At 39.4% G+C, this 21300-nt stretch overlaps 1 protein-coding gene across 1 annotated transcript; it reads left to right on the top strand.

Annotated features, from left to right (window-relative positions):
• The first annotated feature begins 9597 nt into the window (after positions 1–9597).
• Positions 9598–20340, top strand: LOC110775238 (proteasome subunit alpha type-3-like). The gene is made up of 9 exons (NM_001426302.1): positions 9598–9775; positions 9869–9952; positions 12730–12803; positions 13299–13385; positions 13481–13565; positions 13666–13712; positions 14365–14430; positions 17717–17807; positions 19977–20340. Exons 1-9 carry the CDS (start codon positions 9632–9634, stop codon positions 20046–20048), a joined length of 750 nt encoding a protein of 249 aa, NP_001413231.1. The 5' UTR covers positions 9598–9631; the 3' UTR covers positions 20049–20340.
• The last annotated feature ends 960 nt before the right edge of the window (positions 20341–21300 follow it).

Genomic DNA, 21300 nt, shown 5'->3' with positions numbered 1-21300 from the left:
GTCCAGAAGTGCTCGTCATTTTATCCGCACATACATGGAAAAATAACGAAACACTTGGGGGGGTACAACACGTATTCAGATATACATACCAAAAAAAATACATGAAAAGATTTGTGCTAATACATGTACTTAAAAAATGAAACAAATTTTTGGCCTACGGCAAAGCAGCAGATTAAAATAATAATGAACTTCACTTATCTCATCCTATTTCAAACATTACGATTCCACTCGAACGTACTTGTTTGAAATCGGCATTCTAAGAAACCATTTTTCTAGCTAAGAACTACGCAAGACCTGATTCCAAATTAAATCTATTTAAGGCGGATACGTAGGCAATCCATGATTCGGTCCAACCAATTTGCAACAATGTTTAAAACCTATAGAATAACAAGAATAAAAAATAGAGTCCCTTAAATTTAAGTCATCAAGATGCCAAAATGAGCACACATCGAAAAATAATAAGGGCACGTACCCTTGCCAGAAGGAGCACTCACACTCCTAGGCACTTAGCCAAGACTCAAAAGATCGCTTTGCCTCAATTGAATGGGGGCTAGCGCAAGCGTCCATGACCTCTAAAGTACTCGACTTGACCCTCCCTAAAGCGAACTAACTCACTTAAAGACCTTCTTTCACCACTAGACACAGTCATAATCGCCAACAAGTAGTAAAGGCAGTAAGCTTGCAATAAAGAGGATTGTTCTACGGCATCGCCCCATCGTTCCTTCGAACTCAGGGTATCCGTTCATGGTAATTCAAATGCTTGCGAATCCCCTTTGAAAAAATCAGACATTGTCAATAGGACTTGGCACTTAACCAAGGCTCACCCTACTCAGACATATGACATGGGCATCTAAAAACGAAATCTGAAAGCATCATTAATGAGAAGACGTAATAGCAACTGGGGGCTAAAAATTGAAATGAAAGAGCTAGGGAAAGAACTAAGTATACCTTGACCTTTTGTGCAGACATACATCAAGTAAATCTAAGTCAATTTGAAAGCGGTTTATATTCCCGCAATTCTGGAAAAGATGGCCCTAAAAGCCTAAAGCATGTGCCACACGGGCACAAGTAATATCTTGACGCCTACACCCTGGCTTCCAGCAAATCCTTAGACAACATTCCGAAAATCGTAACAGTATTTTGATTCACTCATGTAATCTTGTACGAACCCTTCTATAAGACAACTTACTTAGGACACCTCGGATTGTACACAGTAGGACTCGGATTTCAAATAATTTTCAAAGACTTCTTCGAACATAATAAAATGTCGTTGGTTTAAGCTAAGTATGCGAGTCAAAGAGATTTCTAAATATGATTATGGGTAAAGAAAGGCACCTAGCTTTTGGTCAAGGCACACTTCAACATGTGACTACCTTGACCATGGCAATGTCGCACAATACGACATTTACAAGAGAAGTAGCAAATCACTACTCGAACGTACCTCGCACTAAACAAGTCTGGTTCAAACTATTCATGATCCATGTCACCATGAATGCATAAAAACGTGTGCCAAGCATTATAGCACCAAGCCAATCCCGTAGCTACAATTAGGGGCTTGAGAAAAACACTCTAAAAATGCTCGAAATGATGATTTTATCGCAAATTCTCGACGCTAATGCTATACACATGTCATAGGGGCACAATCCTAAGGTTTGATCGTGTAAAACGAACCTTAGAATAGCTACAACCCCTCCCAAATTCTAAGCACTACTTAGAATATATAAAGTCACCCCACTAACAAGGGTAACTGAAAATCGCGAGTCACCAAAACTCCGATCAAACTACTGCACATAACGCTCGCCCTACAAGCATCCGTTACACAGTCTACGTCATTCCCAAAGCAAAAGAGAAAGAAAAATCAAGGATAAAAACAAGAAAGAAACATCTATGAATCCTCGCATCGAACGAAGTAATAAGTCGTGCACACCCACGCAGAAGGTGCTACACTTGTTCGAACACCTGAACGAGGCGTGATGAAATACTCCAATGCAAAAAAATATAATGATGATATATCCCAACACCTGGAGAAATGTTCTAAGACACGTTGTTAGGCCACACAAGCCTACGTCGCACCATAAATTCAAACATCCCACGGTACAAGTCTAAAAAAAAGAGTAAGGCATATTGCGCTAATGCGGGCATGACCAAGAGTATGAGGCAAAGACTACTTATCGCCCAAATTCAAAATGCAAGCCACACGACTTCTACATTAAGGATTAAAGATAGCAAAATATTACCTACCACGGAAGGGATAGCTCGCACCTACACGAGCGGAACCCCAAGGCATCTTTCTCGAAAGAACCTACAAAATCGTACGCCAAAAGAAAGCATCCCAACATGCATACTTGGGGGCTCCAAGCTACGAAACGACCATAGCGAAATAAAAAAAAAAGTCTCAAAGCAAATGTTTGAACGATCAAAAGGGCACGATGCTTGATCCCACTTCAGGAATGGGCCTGAACCCTATCAAGCTTCTAAGCAAACTATTCAACATCAGTCATTGCTCAAAAAAAAATGATTCAAGCTAACTGATTAAAGGACCGCACGCAACGGCCATTCTATGAACGCTCGTTCGCACATACGTATCATCATCCTAAGTATCGAACATTCACGAACACGTTCGAAAGAAAAATATATATACAACAAAGAGAGATCAAAGTCTTACGCCTCAAGGTATGTTCCTCGGGCCATATACACTCGCCCGACTATTGCAATAACTGTACGCCTTAAGAGCAACAGTTCCTTTAAATAATCGCCCCAAAGAGACAAACACCGTAGTCCACCAATCGGCTACGACTTCTCGAGAAATCATCACGAGAAAGTCCTGCCTGGGACGCACTTACAACGCCCAGGACCAGGCGCCAGATATTCCGACGCCCAGCCCTGGGCGCTGAAAATCAGCTCAACTCATTCTGATCTCTAAAATTCTACGTTCCAAAAATAAAGAAAAACAAAAGAGAAGAGAATACGTAGAATTTCCAAGTAAAAAAGAGGCCAACTGTGTCATCAAAAGACCAGCCCAAACAACATTTTCAACGCCCAACCTAGGGCGTGAATTATTTCAACGCCCAGGCCTGGGCGCCGAAAATGAACCCAGGCTCAAAAAAGGCCCTAACTTCTATAGGGCCCTGCCATATCCATTCGACTCGAAAATTGCCGATTTCTTTACTGAAAGTTGCACCTCACGGCTTTGTTAAGAGTAGCACACCACTTCAAAGATCGCTCGCACTTACGAGCACGATCCCAAATACGATCAAGGACATTACAAAATGCGTATCCCCAAGGAAGCTCTTTGACAAGAAATGACCGTCAAGCACGAGTGCTTGGGGGCTCGAAGGAAAATATATATTTCAAAAGAGAGTATGCAAAGTTAAAACAATATTCCCAGACTACGCTGTACGAAGTCCCGTGTTTGGATAATCTCAAAAGATAAAACCGGATTACGACCTCAAGACAAAGGTCGTCGTTGATACTTATACATAGTCCCCTAATCAAGGACCCAGTTAGTGGCAAAATTGAGCCGTAAAGACTTGTAATACCCCGAATTTTCGGGTATTTTATAAATAAATTATTTTGGCAAATTAAGATAATTTGCCAATTAAAATAAAGTTTTTAATGAGTTTTTTTTTAAAAAAAAAATTAAAAGTATATTTTCAGATTTATTTTATAAATTTTCTAAAATTAAGTCTCCTAGTTAAACCCTAATACCTTAAGTTATATATACCCTCAAATAAAAATAAAAATAAAACCCTGCTAAAATATGCCTTGCCCTCACGCATCTCTGCCGCCCACCACCATTATTATCATCTTCATCAAAACCATTCTTCTCTGCTGGTAATGAGTTTACTTTCAAGTTTTATGATTTTGAGTTTTGGACTCTTCCTGTTGTTTTCTTTTTGAATTAATTCGTAGGTAGTAGTATAGCCGATTTGCAGGTGTGCAACAATTTATAAAAAAAACCCTAAAGGGTGGCTTTATTTTGTTAATACTCACGAAATTCTTTCCATCAATTAGCAAACCTGCAAGCATTATTAGGCTAGCTTTGTCTATCTATATCATGCCTTATCTATATTATGCCTTGTTTTATTAAACAAAATTACTTTCAAATCAAAACGTGGATTTTTGTTCCATTGATCTCAATTGCAGTAACATGTACGAATAAGCATTTGATTGTCTTCATAATGAAAATTTATTTTGGTTTTTAAGGATTTCATTGTCTAAAGCACTATTTTGGTCTTGATGTCATAGGATAATTTAATTACTCATTGTTTGGGTATGGAAGTAAGGCAATTTTCGGAGTGGCTTTCTTGAAATATGAAGTCGCCAGTACTAAATAGATTGTATTATTATCAATGTGTCTAATATACGCTAATTTAGGCTCGTTAATTTTGTGTAATCGTAGACTGAGGCTACTTAGGAAACACGCAAGGAGACTACTAGTTTGAGTACGTGAGCGTTCAAGGTAATTTTCGATGTCCATCATCTTCAGTTCCCGTTAATAAAAATAGCTGGATATGTTTATGTGTTATTATGTGATAAGGAACTTTAATATTGTATATGTGAGCCTTGCAATGTGAAATTATAGACATTTATACTAACAATATTATTATGCGTATTATTTTTCAGTACTACGACTATTTTACGAAACAAGTACTTGGGTTTATGTTCACAAAGTGGAGACAGACAGTCTGTAGTGTGAACACGGGTTGGATTTGATTAATAGTTGCGTGAACAACAGGAGCACATATACTCTTGTTATGTGAATTGAAATAAGGGGTTAAATTAATGTAATCAATTTTGGATATGTTGCGTAATTGTGAGGTGATTTTGGGTTGTTGGACTAATTGTACTATGTGCTTTAACCTTATTAAAATATTAATGACTTAAAGTGTAATATTTGAGGGAAAAGCCCGTAAGGGTTAGGAACAGGTTGTCCTTCTAGATGTTGTTCTATCGGTGCACTTTAGTGGAGACCCGGTAGGCTTCTAGTAGGTTTCTATTATTCTGTATTAAACTTTCTGCTTAGTCTTCCTCCTAATTCTATTGGTGCGCGGTCGCGGAGACCCATAGTCAAGTAGTGAGGGGTGTGCACACTAGGGACATTCTGTACTCATCTTTCTTGGCCATTCTCAAGGGTTACGCGCGACCCTTAGCATTCTCTTTCCCTCACTTAATTAATATTGATCTTTATGTGATAAGTTTAACAATGAGGTTATTAAATTGATACTTGTTTGTTTATATACTTATTTTATATGCTCAAAACGTTTTCAAACTAAAATTATTTATTTTACGGGATGGAGTTGGAATTACTCAGTTTATCTGATTTTTGGGGGTTCGTTTCTCTTGTCTCTTTCCTATTTATTTTTGCAGGTTGGTAAACGTACTTGGCTACGAGTGAGGAGACGCTTAGAATAACCACCTAGTCAAGAGACAATTTCTATTTCAGTTTAAGTTGGATTTTGTTATTTATTTTATGGGGATTGGTTGTAATATTTTATGGGCCACCTTTTAGACCACTTAGTTAATTTTGACCTTAATGGTTTTAAATAGTTTTGTTGCTTTGCATTTATTTTCTAAGGAGAATAAATGTAGCAGTGACACTCCCAAGGTTTGGACGGTTATTTTATGAAACAAAAATAGGGTTTTGATTATATAAAAGGTCCAAATTTTGGGGGTGTTACAAGACTAGCTCAAAACCATGAAAGATGAAGACCACGAGACAATGGTCCGTCTAAGCATGTTGTCAACCCACATGCAGGTTGCAACTAAATCCGAGCATCCCTCGAAAGAAAATAAATTCTTCAAAAAACAAAAACAGGCTCGCCATCTTCAGCCGGCGGGGTCTGCGTCACTAACCGCGCAGGTCCTCAGTTTTCGAAAATGAAATCTTCAAAAACACAAAACAGGCTCGCCATCTTCAGCCGGCGGGGTCTACGTCACAAACCGCGTAGGTCCTTATTTTCAAAACATCAAAACAGATTCGTCCACTTCTATCGGACGGGGCGTCCACCCTCAGCGGACAGGCTCGCCCACCTTCAGCGGGCGGGGTCTGCGCCACTAACCGCGCAGGTCCTTAGTCGCTGCAGCGATAACTTTTCCTGGTTTATCTTTTTCCAAAAATCAAAAGATGGTTTATCTTTTTCCAAAAATCAAAAGATGGTTTCCCTTTTCCAAAAATCAAAGGATGGTTTCCCTTTTCCAAAAATCAAAGGATGGTTTCCCTTTTCCAAAAATCAAAGGATGGTTTCCCTTTTCCAAAAATCAAAGGACCGTTTCTCTTTTCAAAAATCAAAAAAAAAAATTCCGTTTTTCCAAAAAAGAGCGATGTGCTGGATTTTCCTTCGTTTTACGTCCTATAAAAACAAGGGGGTTTTCTCGTTTAGCTAACCCTGAAAATGAGAATCTTTAAAAATATTTTTACCTCGTGATTGGGCTTGGCCAGGCCTGGTTACACTTTATAGCTTTGATTTCGAAAACATCTGTAGATACTTCCGATGACAAAATGAGGAAGTCTCTATACATCTGTAGGTACTTCCAATGACAAAGTGAGGGAGTTTCTATACTTAACAAATTCCAATGACACGTGAGGAATGTGTTAACACTTCAAGTGATGACCCTTAAGTGAAATGTTATCACTCGGGGGCTCGTGAGACCCTCGCAAAACAGGTCACATACACCATGGCTTGTATGACGCACTCCGTCTAATACTTTGACCATCATCTTATCCCTAAACTCAGTTAAAGTGGGGGCTAACTGTAGACACCTACTTTTGTCCCCATTCCCGAAAGGGAAGGTTCGATGATGAGAACATAAATCTCCACTTGGCAACGCATTTCCTATAAAATAACGAATCTCAAATCACCCTTTCATTTCAGCCAAAGCTTCCATTTATAGAAACCTGCTAAAAATAGTAGCTACGGTAAAAGGTAATTGCTAAAAGTAGTAAGAATAAAAAGATAGAAACCTGTCAGAATTAGGTGTTGCACTCCAACATAAATCCTAAAAGAGATAGAAATTGTAAAAGGAATTCTATTCCTATCGCAATTCGATAAAAGAGTTAACGTATTAATTAAACTCATAACGAACCTAGAGTTCGTAAAGGGCCCAGACGCATTCCGTCGTAAATTGATACGCACCAAATAACTCGGATTAGGTCTCTTAATGGACTCCGTACTCTAGAGTCCAATCTGACAAAGAATTCTGCCCAGATCCTATTTTCAACGCCCAGCCCTGGGCGCCGAAATCTTTGACGCCCAGTGCTGGGCGCCGAAAGTACCTGGGACGGATTCTTTACCTAATCCGTTTCGTATTCATATTCCTGAAAATCTATCTATCTACGCCACTTTTTCCTATAAATAGACCCCTAAAGCCGACGTGAAAACGGACACACAATTTCATAACCTGAGTATTGACTCTAGCCTTAAGCCTAGCCTCACGTTGCGAAATTGATCCAGCGTTCTGTCGCAATCGACCCAAAAGTCAAATAGAACGCGTCCTGCCCCTTGTAGCTGATGATTTAAGCCTAAATACTGGAACACTGCTTAGAAACCCGAGATTCGTTAAATAAAAGGAGAAATAGCAAAACCAAGTGGTTAGTTTTCTAAGAACCGTGACGCACCTCTCAAGGGTACGTTGTAATGTGTCTCTCATATGATTTAATCGCTTTCATCACCCTTTTATAAAATTGTCAAACTATTAACTTGATTGATCTATCACGCCTAATAAGATAATACCTTGGACAATTGAATTATCATGCTAGGTACCTTAAATCAATCTAAATAATATAATCACGATCAATTTAGTATTATTTATGCTGAGCTAGTAAGGATAACCTGCCTCTGGAGTTATCGATGAGCACTCCTCTCGGTAGTTACAGTCCCCCGAACTCTCAATCTCTGCCCTGCGGGTGTACGTTGAGCGATCCCCACACCAGGGATCACAAGGGAACCTATGGCCGTCGTGGTCAAACATAATTGCACTCCCTTTATGTCACGATAACCGGGTTTTGTCAGTTTTTCTCATTGTCGTTAAAAACTGAATGACGACTCCTATATTACTAGTCGATTGGGTGTAAACTCACAGGAAATCTAACTACACTTGATCTGACGACGTCACGCCCACGAGGGACGAGGTCATGCATTAGCCTCGTGCTTTTTCGACCCCCTCACACGGGGATAGCAGTGGCAACAAGCAAGCAGCGAGGCCCAGACCCATGGCTGTGTGGCTTTGTGCGCGCTGCTAGTGGGCTTTGTGCGTGAGCTGGCCGGTTGAGGCCTTGTGCCTTGGCCGGTCATGTTATAACCTTTAGGGTTATAACATCTCTCCATTCATTATGTTTATCCACAATACACACAACTAATTACGTACATCAGTTTAACCTAAATAAAAAAGAGAAACCCTATTCTCCTTTTGCCTCTGTTCAAACTGTTCTTCCCTAAAAGCTAAAATATCTTGAGTGACGTCTAAGCTACGAATCTCAAGACGGATCTGAACGTGTCGGTGAACCAAGTAGAGGAATGCCATTTGGAGTTCTTATTCGTGTTCGTGATTCGTTAAACTAGGGAAAACACGCTACAAACGTAAGTATGCTTCATCTGTACTTTATACATGATTCCTGGCTTTGGGGATTATTCCGCTGCGTTAATATGTATTTAACTGTATAGCCCTACATTGCTTGGCGGTAAAGGCATTTTGCGACTAAAGAACCACCATTTTGAATTCGGGTTTTGAATTTTGAATTCGGTTTTACGGGACGGGGTCCGACATGCTCGGTTTTATGGGTTAGCGCCCGATTTTGGATTGCTTAATGGCATTTCGACTGTAAACAGGCTTGTAAGACCAATAGAGAGGTCCATTGGGCGAGATTGTATTTGGATTTTGAATTTGATTTTTGGAAATTGAGTTTGTACCGAGTTCCAGAATGGGAACGGGCTCGGGAAATGGACTTTGGATTTTGGATTTTGGAGCATATCTTAGCAATTGGACTTCCGCACGGAGTTGTACCAACCACCTAGCAAGGGTAATGGTTTCGTCATTATCCCATTAGGGGAGACACGAATTAGGTGTCTACGATGATCCATTGCCATCTTTAGTCATTACTATTTAGAACTGTATTAAAATCTCCCAGAAGCAGCCAAGGGACATTACTTACAGAAGCAGCAAGACTGGTGAGAATAATCCACAAAGGTTTCCTGGTCTCCACATGATGCCATCCATAAACAACTGTAAATGTATATAAGGTGCACTAGACGCAAATCGTATAGAATATCTAAAAATTACATAGTAACTCTTTTTAAATCATAAAGTTAGTGTGCAACTCATATATTATTTAAAATCGCAAAGTAACTGTCACGTGACAGTTATACACGTTGCTCAACGAAAATTACTCGGTTGTGGTGATTCACAATAAGTTAGCGTAGACCGGTTTTATAGAGTATATTGTTTCTTGAAAACAAAACACAGATCTCCTCTGCCTTGCCCTCTAAGAAAACATCCGCTTTTGCTACATTTCCTTTATTCATTTCCGGCTGTTCTCGCCTTTATAACTTTGTAGCACCAAGCAGCAACTCAGCAAGACCCACTCACTCGCACAACCAAGAATCGGAGAGAGAAAGAGCGGAAAAGAAGCAGAATGAGCAGCATCGGAACAGGCTACGACCTTTCGGTCACTACTTTCTCACCAGACGGTCGAGTTTTTCAGATCGAGTACGCCGCCAAGGCCGTTGACAACAGCGGGACTGCTGTAGGCATCAAATGCAAGGATGGAATTGTTCTGGTAATTCACTAATTTATGTTTTTGGGTATTCAATTTGTTGATCTTGATTTTTGAAGTTTTGGATTTGATTGGTCAATTAATGTTCAAAATTAGGGTGTGGAGAAGCTTATTCAATCGAAGATGATGTTGCCGGGCTCGAATCGACGAATCCACTCCGTTCATCGTCACTCTGGCATGGTTATTATCTGCCCCTTTTGGTGCTTTTGTGCTTTTGACCTATTGCTTGTTTGGATGAAACTGAAAAATTTGTAATTTCTTTGTTACTCGCAGCTAGTTAGTTAAGCCTTAGAGTATGAAACCACTAAATTTGTGTTTTGTTGAGTATAATCTGATTTCTATCCTGGATAAATTGGCTTTGCCATGGCCAAATCCTGCTTCAGTACTGTCGAATGAACTCCTTCGGATGGTTTATGTGGTAGTGGGAGGGGCCACATCTGGTAGTAAGGTACTAAGGTGACTTGTCGATAATTTACGTTTTTGACGGTGGTGTCACAAACTACACCACAAGGGTATTTGACACCAATGACTCAGTGAGAGGGGGTGGGTTTTAGGAAGGAGGATTAGTGAAGCAAATACCAAAGAAGTTTCTGCCAAAAAAAATACCAAAGAAAGTAGTGGGATTCTTCATTCTGCTTGTTGAAGGCAAATGGTGGTGAAAATGATTTATGGGACCAAGAGTATTTAGTACTTATGTAGGGGCACGGTTTAAGTAAGGAGGACTGGCATTCACCACGTTTGGAAGTCCCAGTGTCGGTGTTAGTTGAACTCTATGCCAAATATCTAACACATGAAGGCTTAATAGTTCCTCTACTCGAGCTAGAAACCCGACTTCTTTTGCTTATTGGACAATATTTCTCCACAAAACTCTGTGAATTCCAACTCACCCAACGACAACAAATGACAATAATTATAGTTTAAGGCAAGATTAGGTAGTGATGGTACATTTTGTAAGATGATTATGTAATGATTTTGTGGTGAGAGGTGAAGAAGGGAGAACTTTTACCCTCATTTTGGCGGTAATACTTATCCAAGGGCGGGTGTGGATAACTACTATCCTCATTATGAGAATAATAATCCCCCATCTTTCTCTATTCCTCACGCCACCAATACCATAATTTGATTGAGAGGACAATATTGCTCCTTGAAAATGGAAGAGAACATTCATTATGCCAATTGAACTCGATTAAAAACTAAGATTTTTGCTTAGTAGTTTTTATTGGGCAATTAAAGCTGTATTAATAACCAAAACGAAGTTCCTGCGTACTAAAAGATGAGATAAACAACAAATAGCAAACCACTATATCCTAGAAAACAAAAGTAAACACCAGGGGACAATCTTAACTCTTTCACAACTTCTAGGAAGGTTTGTTGAGGAGAACTACCAAAAAAAAACCAAGATCTATGCGGACCTCCCTGACCCCCCTAAGCTTAGCATAGCTTCCACAAGCTACACTAAGTAGTACTCCGTACATCTTTTGTAGCCAGTGCAAGAGGTTAACATCTATTTTGAATTACCTTTTGATTTCTTGGTAGCCAAACAATATGAAACTTTAGTAAAAGTAGTAATATAGGTTTTGTGAGTTGCTGCTTTTTTCCCACGATACAAAATATCGGAACATCAAAATCAAAAGCGTCCACTACGTAGAAGAATCTTAAAGAAACAATCACTTCCTGCCAGATTTGTCTAGCATATCCACATCCAAAGAAGTAATGAAATCACAGAGAGCACCTAGTCGAGTTAGTGGCATTTAATTGAACCAACCTGACAATTGTAAGGAGTGAGGAGTCTATTTTGCAGGGCTAGCCAAGTGATCACACAATTTTGTGAGAAGCATTGTTATTACAGACCACCCTTCTCCAAGCATCTTAAGAAGAGAGCCTAGTACCCACTTATACTGAATTTTGCTCTTGATGATGAATAACCAGGTTTTCTCATGATGAATTTGGGGGGTGAGGTATTTATGTATGGATGAAGTGGTGGTCTCATCAGACCCTTGGTTAGAAAGACATAGGTTGTCTTCACTCTATGTCAAATAGGAAGCAAGTAAAACAGCATATCCATAGAGATATGGATATTTTCATCTTAGTTAAAGGAAAGGAGCTGACATTATGGGCTAAAATAGACCAAATTAAGTGTCCTCTAATTTATTAGGGTATTGTAAAGTTGTTAGTGTCCTCTAAATTATTAGGGCATATCCGGTGCTAAAAGAACCATGCTCCCAATTCTTTCTCTTCCTTCTCCAACTATCAATTGCCATCTTTTCTAGTTTGAGTTCTCTGTTTCTTCTTCTTTTCTATAAAATAATCGGTCCATTCGCGAGCAATATCGGGTTCTCTCGGGCGAGATGAGTTAACTCGCCCGAGTTTTTACTTCATGCTTCATACACCATACATATACATCTTTATCATGCGGACACCATTTATCCCGCCGAACGCACCGGTGTTCTCGCACCACTCAGGGTAGTAAAAACCCTATGCTTTTGAGCTTCACAACTTTATCGAAGTGCTTCAATTGTAGATTTAGGGTTTCAATTTGGGTTCATCACCTCCGGCGATCTGGTTCGCGATTTGAGGCCACGTACCACGAACCGGCTAGCATTGCTTAGATGACAGGAAGGAATTTTTTTTTTTTTTTTTTTTAATATTCTTTTTTAGATTAAGTGTATTGAATAAAAGGTAGATTCAGACATAACGGAGGGGTAAACAATTCCTTCCATTTATGCTTTGTTCATGGGCTGCCATCTTTTTTCTTTTGATTTTTAACAATGTTTCTCATTTGCTATTTGACCGTGTGGGGTCGGAGTATGTGAACTTATTTAATTCTGTCGCACATTTTTCATTTGCGCTGTATGTGTGCGTGTGCGTGTGTTTGTTAGTGCATTATCTCCTAATCTTATTTTACATTTTGCACTTCCGCGCTATTTCAAACTCTCCATGTCTTGCTTGTATAACAGGCAGTTGCAGGATTAGCAGCTGATGGAAGGCAAATAGTTGCTCGTGCCAAATCAGAAGCTACAAACTATGAGAGGTTGGTATGAACAAATCATATGTGCTTATGCCTGTGTCCTATGAGATGATAGATACTCGCATGGGCTAGCAATTTTTAATTGTCTTTTGAAAGTGTTTAAGCTGTGGTTTTGGCTTTGGAAATTAATTTGGCGAAATTATCAACGTCAGCCCCATGTTTTAGATGTCACATTCGGTTTCCTGATAAAAAGAAGTCTTCTTAATAAATGGCCTTGTAGTCTCGTACTATAGTAATGAATTAACCGTTAGTAGATTGATTTTAGGTAACTATGGTTACTACATTTATGTTACCAGTATTCATTGACCTTTTAGGTAGGTCAGCACTGTCTCCCCTCTCCCTTTCAATCACCCAAGCCGTCACCCTCCCCCGCCACTGCTAACCCCTCCCAGCATCACCATGTCCATGATAATCCCCACCAGCCCCCACACAAGTTACATATTTATTATGTGCTTGCTATTTTCTTGAAAGCTAACTCTGGAACACAATTTTCTGTAGTGTCTATGGTGAAGCTGTCCCAGTGAAGGAACTTGCTGATCGTGTTGCTAGTTATGTCCATTTATGCACCCTCTATTGGTGGCTCAGGTGATATAGAATATGCCATTTTCTAAGTCACTGTAACTATTTAATCTTACATATGCCAAAATCTTGTAAGTCACCGTGGATGGTTCATGGTACAGACCTTTTGGATGTGGAGTCATTCTTGGAGGTTATGACCGAGATGGACCACAGTTATATATGGTTGAGCCTTCTGGAATTTCATATGTAAGTTGATTGGATTTTTCTGGAGGCTTTATGCTACCATTCTATTTATGTTCATCCGGCAAGATCCTTGTCTAAACACATCTTTTATTATTTGACGCAGAGATATTTTGGCGCTGCTATTGGAAAGGGAAAACAGGCTGCTAAAACGTAAGCACAACCTTCTTCCTTAGGTGTGCGGTGTGCCTAGTAGGGCCCTTCCACTGATTGCCGTGATTTTTTCCCCCCATGCATTGCTGTTCTTTATAGGAACTGATGTCAAATTGCAAGAGATTGTGGCCGCGAAATTTAGATTGCATTATTCTAAACTGCAAGTCGTCCAAAGTTCTGGATGTTACTCCCTTTTGTATTTTATTAAGTGGTGCACTTTGACCGGCACAAAGTTTAATGAAGGTGGGTTGATTTTATTAACAGGGAAACAAGTGGGGTAAGTTTAGATTAACAATTGGAGTAAAAGATAGTGGAAGTATTAAATATGACTAGTGGAATTAAAAAATATGATTAATGGGGTCTATGGAGAAAGAGGAAAATTATAAAATAAGAGGGAAAGTTTCCATAAATGGAAAATGCACCACTTAATAAAATACGGCCGATTGGGAAGTGCACCATTTAGTAAAATATGGAGGGAGTAGGAGATAATGAATAATGCCTTTTGTTGTCTGATTAATTTTTTTATAATAGATGTGCCTAATCTGTGTTCATTCATAACTATAACATTCATAATCTATCATACAACTTGCATTCAAGTTGATTGCCATCTTACTTTGGTTCCATATTAAAACCAAGATCTTTTGATTGACAGGGAAATTGAAAAGCTGAAGCTCTCAGAAATGACCTGTAGAGAAGGGATCATTGAAGTAGCCAAGATGTATGTGCTCTTCTCTTATCGAATTAATTTTCTCTTGGTATATTGTTTTGTGTTCTATTGTCTTGAAGTTATACTCTTATTTGTGTTGGCTGTTGCAGAGCTATATTTCTGTGCATATGCATTATATTGATGATGAGTTGGTGTGTCATACCTCTTTTAGCTTGTTGGGGATCTTAGATTCTTCATGCTGTTCTTTCTTCTTTTCTATTGACCCCACCCCCCCCCCCCCCCCCTTAAAACATATTAGGTCTTCTTTGTACGCAACGCCGATTGTGAATGTTTGTTACGACATACAAGTACATGTTTTGAAAAGATGATCTTACAAAAGTATTTATAAAAGATTAAACTTATATGATTTGTGTCATATGAGATACATATTTGTAAAAGATGAATATTCAACTTACAAAGAGTCATATGGCTTATTGATTAGAAGCAGAGTTAGTATATGTGATTTTTGCACAGAAAAGTCCGTTTATGGTAGTTCTTAGATACCCTCTTGATGAATTTAATCGGGAAACGACACTCTATGAGAATTTAAGATCTAATCATTCAAAAGATAAGAACTTTAGCTCAAATCTGATTCGTTTTAAGGAACAAATTCGTACAAAAGGGTGGATTTATGGACGTTTGTTTATGTGGCTGGTTGATGGTCGATAGATAGATCTCAGTTATCGCAAGTTGAGAGGTCTCTTCCTAATTGCAACTAGAAGATGTTCACGAACAACAAAAGTGAAGTTTAGGCAAACAACCAAATAAGAAACGCTTTATAATTCTCAAAAACAGCCTTTCTATTATTGAAAACGAATGTGCCTTATATAGGCATACAAAACCATGCCTAATAGAAGTCTAAAACAAATGAAAGAAGCAGCTAATTAATCCTAATACAACTCGGAATTAAAGATCTTGACCAAATCAAACTTTGACCCAAAACGAATTTTAACCTAATCAGAATTGCTAACACAGATATGATATGCTCAATTAGATGCGGCCTTTGTTTAGTGACTTTGTTTAGTGCTTGCAGGTCTTGTCCTCTCGCCCCCTCTCCAAATCTTCTCCGTCTGTTGACTCTGTTCCAGCCACTGAAGGGGATGGTGTAAAAACTAGCCCGAGTCGAGTTAACTAGGTTTTGGAGGCTGGCGATACGAGATATCCCGAGTTGTAAAGGGTTTTTTAAACGGCGAGATTTTGGCCGGCACAACCAACCCGAACCAATTTTGTCTGCATTTAACGTTATTAGCCTCACATCTACTCAATTTTTAATCGAATTCCCCATGTCAAATTAAGGGAAAACGGAAAGAAATGGAAAAACTCCACTAAAATAGAGTAAAACTCCATTTTAAGATCTAAAACAAGAGAGGAGAGAGAAGGTGGACAAATGAATTCATTTAATTATGTCACGTGTACGGTTTAGGGGAGGGGGATTAGGGTAGGTAGTGAGTGGGGCTGACATGGGACTTCTCTTTCAAATTTCAAATTCCTATGCGACAACCGCGACAGGGTCAAGGACTAACGCATTATTTCCGTTACCGAAACTCCGTTACCGATCCCGCGACCGTGACCGATACCGCATTTTTTTTATTTATGATAAGGGGTGATTGTCGTTGTGCAAAGAGGTGAAGAAAGGGCATCGATACTGGTGGGGGAAGGTTATAAGGACTAAGGGAGTTAAGGGTGTTGAAGGAGAAGGGTGCAGTTTAGGGTTGTGGGTCCCTTGTGGCAATGGGGGCAGTTTGGGGAACTCTGTCAGGGAAGGGGGTGGTTTTGGGTGTGGGCTGGTTTTTCGCATGATCAGGGGGTTGGTAGTGTGGGGAACTGGGGATAGGGGCTCATTTGCCAGTTGTTGGCTATTGTGGTTGGTGCAGTGGTGGTGCTGTGTAGAACTGAGAAGAGCTGAGAGAAAAGGGAAGGTAAGTGGAGGAAAAAGGTTTGGTTATTTTGACCTCTCTCTTGCCATTATGGTCATGGATTATTTTGTGAATTTTAGGTGGCCTTGAATAGAATGTGCTAACATGTAAGAGTACCTTACGGAATATTTCTAAAAGGAAAAATAAATAAATCAGATCAGGTGCCAGGCTCCCGACACTTGTGTTTTTGGGGAATAAGTGGGAGCACAATATATGTAGCCCAACTCCTAACAATGAGCCTTTTGTCCAATATTCCTTGGCACTCTCCATAGTTCAGACCATAGACAAAAAATACGGTATTGGCACGCTCGGTAACGGAAATGATGCGTTAGTCGCGGTTGTCGCGTAGGAATTTGAAATTTGAAAAGAAGCCCAATGTTAGCCCCACTCACTACCTATCCTAGTCCCCCTCCCCCAAACCGTACACGTGACATAATCAAATGAATTCCTTTGTCTGCCTTCTCTCTCCTCTCTTGTTTTAGATATGAAAATGGAGTTCTCTACACTATTTCGGTGGAGTTTCTCCATTTTTTTCCCTTTTCCCTTTCTTTTTGTCGAAAACATGGGGAATTCAGCTGAAAACCGAGTAGATGTGGGGTTAATAACGTTTAATGCGGACAAATTTCGTTCGGATCGGTTGAACCGGCCGAGATCTTGCTGTTTTTAAAACACCTTTACAACTCGGGATATCTCGTATCGCCAGCCTCCAAAACCTAGTTAACTCGGGCGAGTTTTTACACCTTGGTTCAGACCCAATTAATTACTTGAGTTATCTTTCCGAGTTATATTTTGTATAACAATAACCTAGCTTTTGTATTTGTTTTGTAGTTAGTTTATTACCAACTCTTTCAGTTGCTTTAATTGTAAAAACGGTTCCCGAGAGTTTTTGGTGACGACTCCTGACCTTCCGGGTGGTCTGTCTATATTATGCTTTGGTGGTTGTTTCTTTGTATGTTGATTTGTTTTGGTGTAGATAGGGAATCCTCTAACTGGTAAATCGTGAATACTATTAGTCTGAAATAGACTTAACGGCTTAATGATGTAGGGGAAGGTGTGTGTGTGGGGGGGGGGGGGGGGGGGTTGGGTGTTACTAAGACAACTTGTTTACTTGATTGACAAAATCCACTTAGCTATTGTGCATATTCGTATCTTTTTTTTCTTTTGTTTGATGGTTCTTTGTAGAAGATGTGTCACCTAACGAAGGATTACTTGATATTGATTGTATATATTTGTCTGTTATCAACTCCATGTTTTTGAAACGAAGTTTGCTCAAGTATTGTGATTACCTCGGTCACGTGACGCACATGGATTTATCATCTTGTTCGTGAAGGATATGAAGTATTACTGTCTCATTGCATTCTAACACATGTTTGCAAATTCAGCATATACAAGGTTCATGATGAAGCAAAAGATAAAGCTTTTGAATTGGAGATGAGCTGGATTTGTGATGAGTCAAAACGCGAGCATCAGAAGGTAATCTCTTGGGCTTTCATCCTTAAATGGCATTGCACCTTATCATGAGGGCTGTGGCAGTAGACTTAATTCTAGATCAATCTATTTTCAAACCTACCAAATGTCAATCTACTTCTTAACTTACCAACCTTATTTCCGATGAAATTCTTCTTCATTTTATGTAAACTGTTGTTTGTCAACACCTCTGATGCAATCCTTAAAAAATTATATGTACAAGAAATAATCACTTCTGAAAGCTTTTGTGCGTTCCAAAATCAATCCACTGAAATGTTTATTAGCCAAATGATTGAATACTGCTAAAATAACGTGGTTCATTTACTGTGCTTCTTTGTTTGACTGTTCTAGTGTTCTGGGTTAAATGGTGGCTGATTTCTTTAGAATGCATAAATCGTAGTTTAGTTGACAATGAAGCAAATTTATTTTGTGAGATTAAGCAATCTTTGTTGTTCCAGATGGATTATGGAAGTAAAAAAATGTGATAAGCCGCAAAAGTTCCCTGTGTGGCTTCACTTTCTAAGAAACTGGTAGATGTTTTGTTGCATTGTGTAAAAAGTGTAGTAGAAATTCTTTGCTTTTGTTTGATGGAAATAATGCTCTCCCCTTTTGGACGTCAATAATTTGTTTCACAAGGGTGGGGTTATGCATTTTTCTTTCTTAGTGGGATATGAAAATTGAACACCATAAATATTAAATCTTTATAAATTGTATATTTTGTACAAACTATTTTGGGATACCTTCATGTCCCCATCTATCATAGATTTTGGTTCCAATAATTTTGATTTAGTTATTTTCGACATTTGATTTTAAGCTATTTTATACCATGAGCTTTTTCATTGGTAAATGATTGTTTTAGACTTTTAGCACTGTTTTGTTTTTCTGGTTTTCAGATGTGATAATTATGGCGTTTAATTGAATATATTGGAAAATAAGATGAAGCTCCACTTTGTGAAGTACTATATTTAAGAGTCATCCTATGGATTTATCATCTCTGTCGTGATTCGTGAAGGGTATAATTTGCGAACTGTCTATGCAAGCATTCACAGTATAATCATACATGTTGAGTGAAGGAAAGCCAACGAAAAAAAATCTGTGTACATAGACCTCTACAGAGTTCTGCAAGTATAATCCTTGTTGACTGACCTACATTAACTCCACCCACGCCCCACGGCATCTTTTCATTGATAACAACCACCACAACCACCAGCATCTCACTCTTGTGGCCATATTGAATCAAATGGGATAGGTTTGGATCTTTGGTGGTTAAAATTGGCCACAGAGGTTCTAGGTTTGAGACTACCATGGTGAAGTTCGACAGCCAAGAGTTATGGTGTTGGTCTAAGTGGTTATAATGGCTGGCTGTTTTTGGTCGGTAGTTATTATGATGCTTGGTGATCTGGTTCTAGTGGTGGGTTTCGGGGAGTCCTTACAGTGAGGTTGTGAATCTTGTGATGGACTGATGGTACTGGGTAGGGTGTTGGTTCACTTGGATGGTCTGTCAACTGTCAAGTATTCAGGTTGCTCAGCAAGGGTGTATGATTTCCATGTGGGGGTGGGGTGCCCTGGTGGTTGTGTTTGCTTGTGGTGGTACTGGTAGAGGTGAGCATGGGAATTGGTATTTAGTGGCTCCTTGATGACTTTAGGTGGCAATGATGGTGTGGGTGGATCGCTAATAGTTTTTATAGTCAGAGTAGGGCTAATGGAGTAATGGTAGTTATGTTGTGCAGGGTGTAGTGGTTTTTGAGGGACTTGGTGGAGGACCGGAGGGGGTTAGGTGTAGTGATTTTTGAGGGACTTGGTGGAATGGGTTAGTGAATCAGGATAAGGTGTTTTAAGGTATTAAAAAGTTAAAAACCAAATAAAAAGAAGAGACTTGGAAAAAGGCGAATTAAGCTGGCCCGATCTAACAAGGAAATAAGGATATTAATTGCCTTTTTCTTAGTCCTGCAGTGTCTGTTACACATGGTTTCTTAGATCGGCAGTAGATCATTTAGCTGTTGTTTATGATGATGGTCGTCGTTATTTGTTAAGCACATTTATTTTGTAATTATAGTTTGTTAATGTGGAACAAGTTTTTATATTCTATCCAAAAGTAGCATGAAGTTGATGTTTCAAAATCTTGTGTAGAGGAGTTCCTTGTTCATTTATCATTCTTTTGCATGTTGGTTACAGGTTCCTGACAATCTTCTACAAGAAGCCAAAGCCGCCGCAACTGCTGCACTGGAAGAGATGGACGCTGACTAATATGCTTATATGGGGTTATAACTAGAGAGCCATGTATCAAGTGAAACTTTATGCAGGTTAGGATTGGCAGTAATATGATGTATCACTCCTTGAGAACTGTCCCTTTATATCAAAATTGTGAGCTCTGTAGAAACATCTTTTTAGTTAACGGTCAAATTGTTCACCCCTTTCGGTAAATTTAGTTTGGAGGAGGGATAATATTTCTAATGTTAATGAGAGGTAGAACCCAATTCGCTGTGTATTCAGCTATTTATAAATGGCATTTCCTGTCGATGATTTTACTTTTATTTGAGATAAGTTGGTTACAAAGATCATCCCTTTTGGTACATGTATTATACTCGTACAACTTTCTCCCCAACTGATTTTAAAAATTATCTTAGAAAGATATAAAATTACCATTCTTCGTGAACCCTTAGGATGACACCCCTATTTTGTCCGTCACCTATCCTAAATGGATAATGTGCTATGTTGTGTCCTTGACACCTAAGGCAAATCATACAACATAGAGCCTGATTATCGTGGAATTTGCCCAAACACGTCTTCATTAATCTTGCTCAGTGGCTCTTTTATATAATTAGGCAAGCTTGGCTTGGCTCAGCAAGGCCCAAAAGCCCATTTATGTCTCCATTTGAATGGCGGCTCGAGCTAAAGGACACATGTCCTTTTCACCAGAAACTAACCAATCATATTGCAGGACTCCTAGGTCATTCCTCCTCCAACCTAGTACTACATAAAGCTCCATATTCCAAGGGACAACGACCATGCAAAATTCATTACAACCTACGTAATTTATTTTGCTCTGCCTTCTTTCTAAGTTCTCTCTCCAAAACAATTACTTACTTAAGGATTGGAGGAAATATTCCGAAAAGAATATTCTTGTTTTGCAGGTTGGATAGGAGATCGAGGTTTGTTGAACCGGATACCTCCTCACCATCATCACCAAGGAAAAACCCCACATCACTTGACGTCGTCTATGAGGACGTAAGACAACATGACTGATAAACAACCGGACAATAAAGTCGAGCGTCCAGGCTCAGGCAATCTTCTTCCTAGAGGGAGGGACTTGCCGAACGACAATCAACAGACTCCCATCCTTAAGGTCACGACCGAGGCCGTCAAGACTGTCGCTGTAGGGTACACTCCTCGCCATCCCCTCGACGTGGAGGTGTCAAGTGAAGAAGACATGGAAGCGGCACAAGCTCCGCTCGACAGACATCTAGACCAAAACTCAGATTCAGTGCTCAAAGAGAAC

The sequence above is a fragment of the Spinacia oleracea genome, chromosome 2 (genome assembly GCF_020520425.1).
Source record: "Spinacia oleracea cultivar Varoflay chromosome 2, BTI_SOV_V1, whole genome shotgun sequence".
Taxonomy (NCBI): domain Eukaryota; kingdom Viridiplantae; phylum Streptophyta; class Magnoliopsida; order Caryophyllales; family Amaranthaceae; genus Spinacia; species Spinacia oleracea.
The sequence above is the reverse complement of the archived record's forward strand: the minus strand, read 5'-3'. Positions and strand labels throughout refer to the sequence as shown.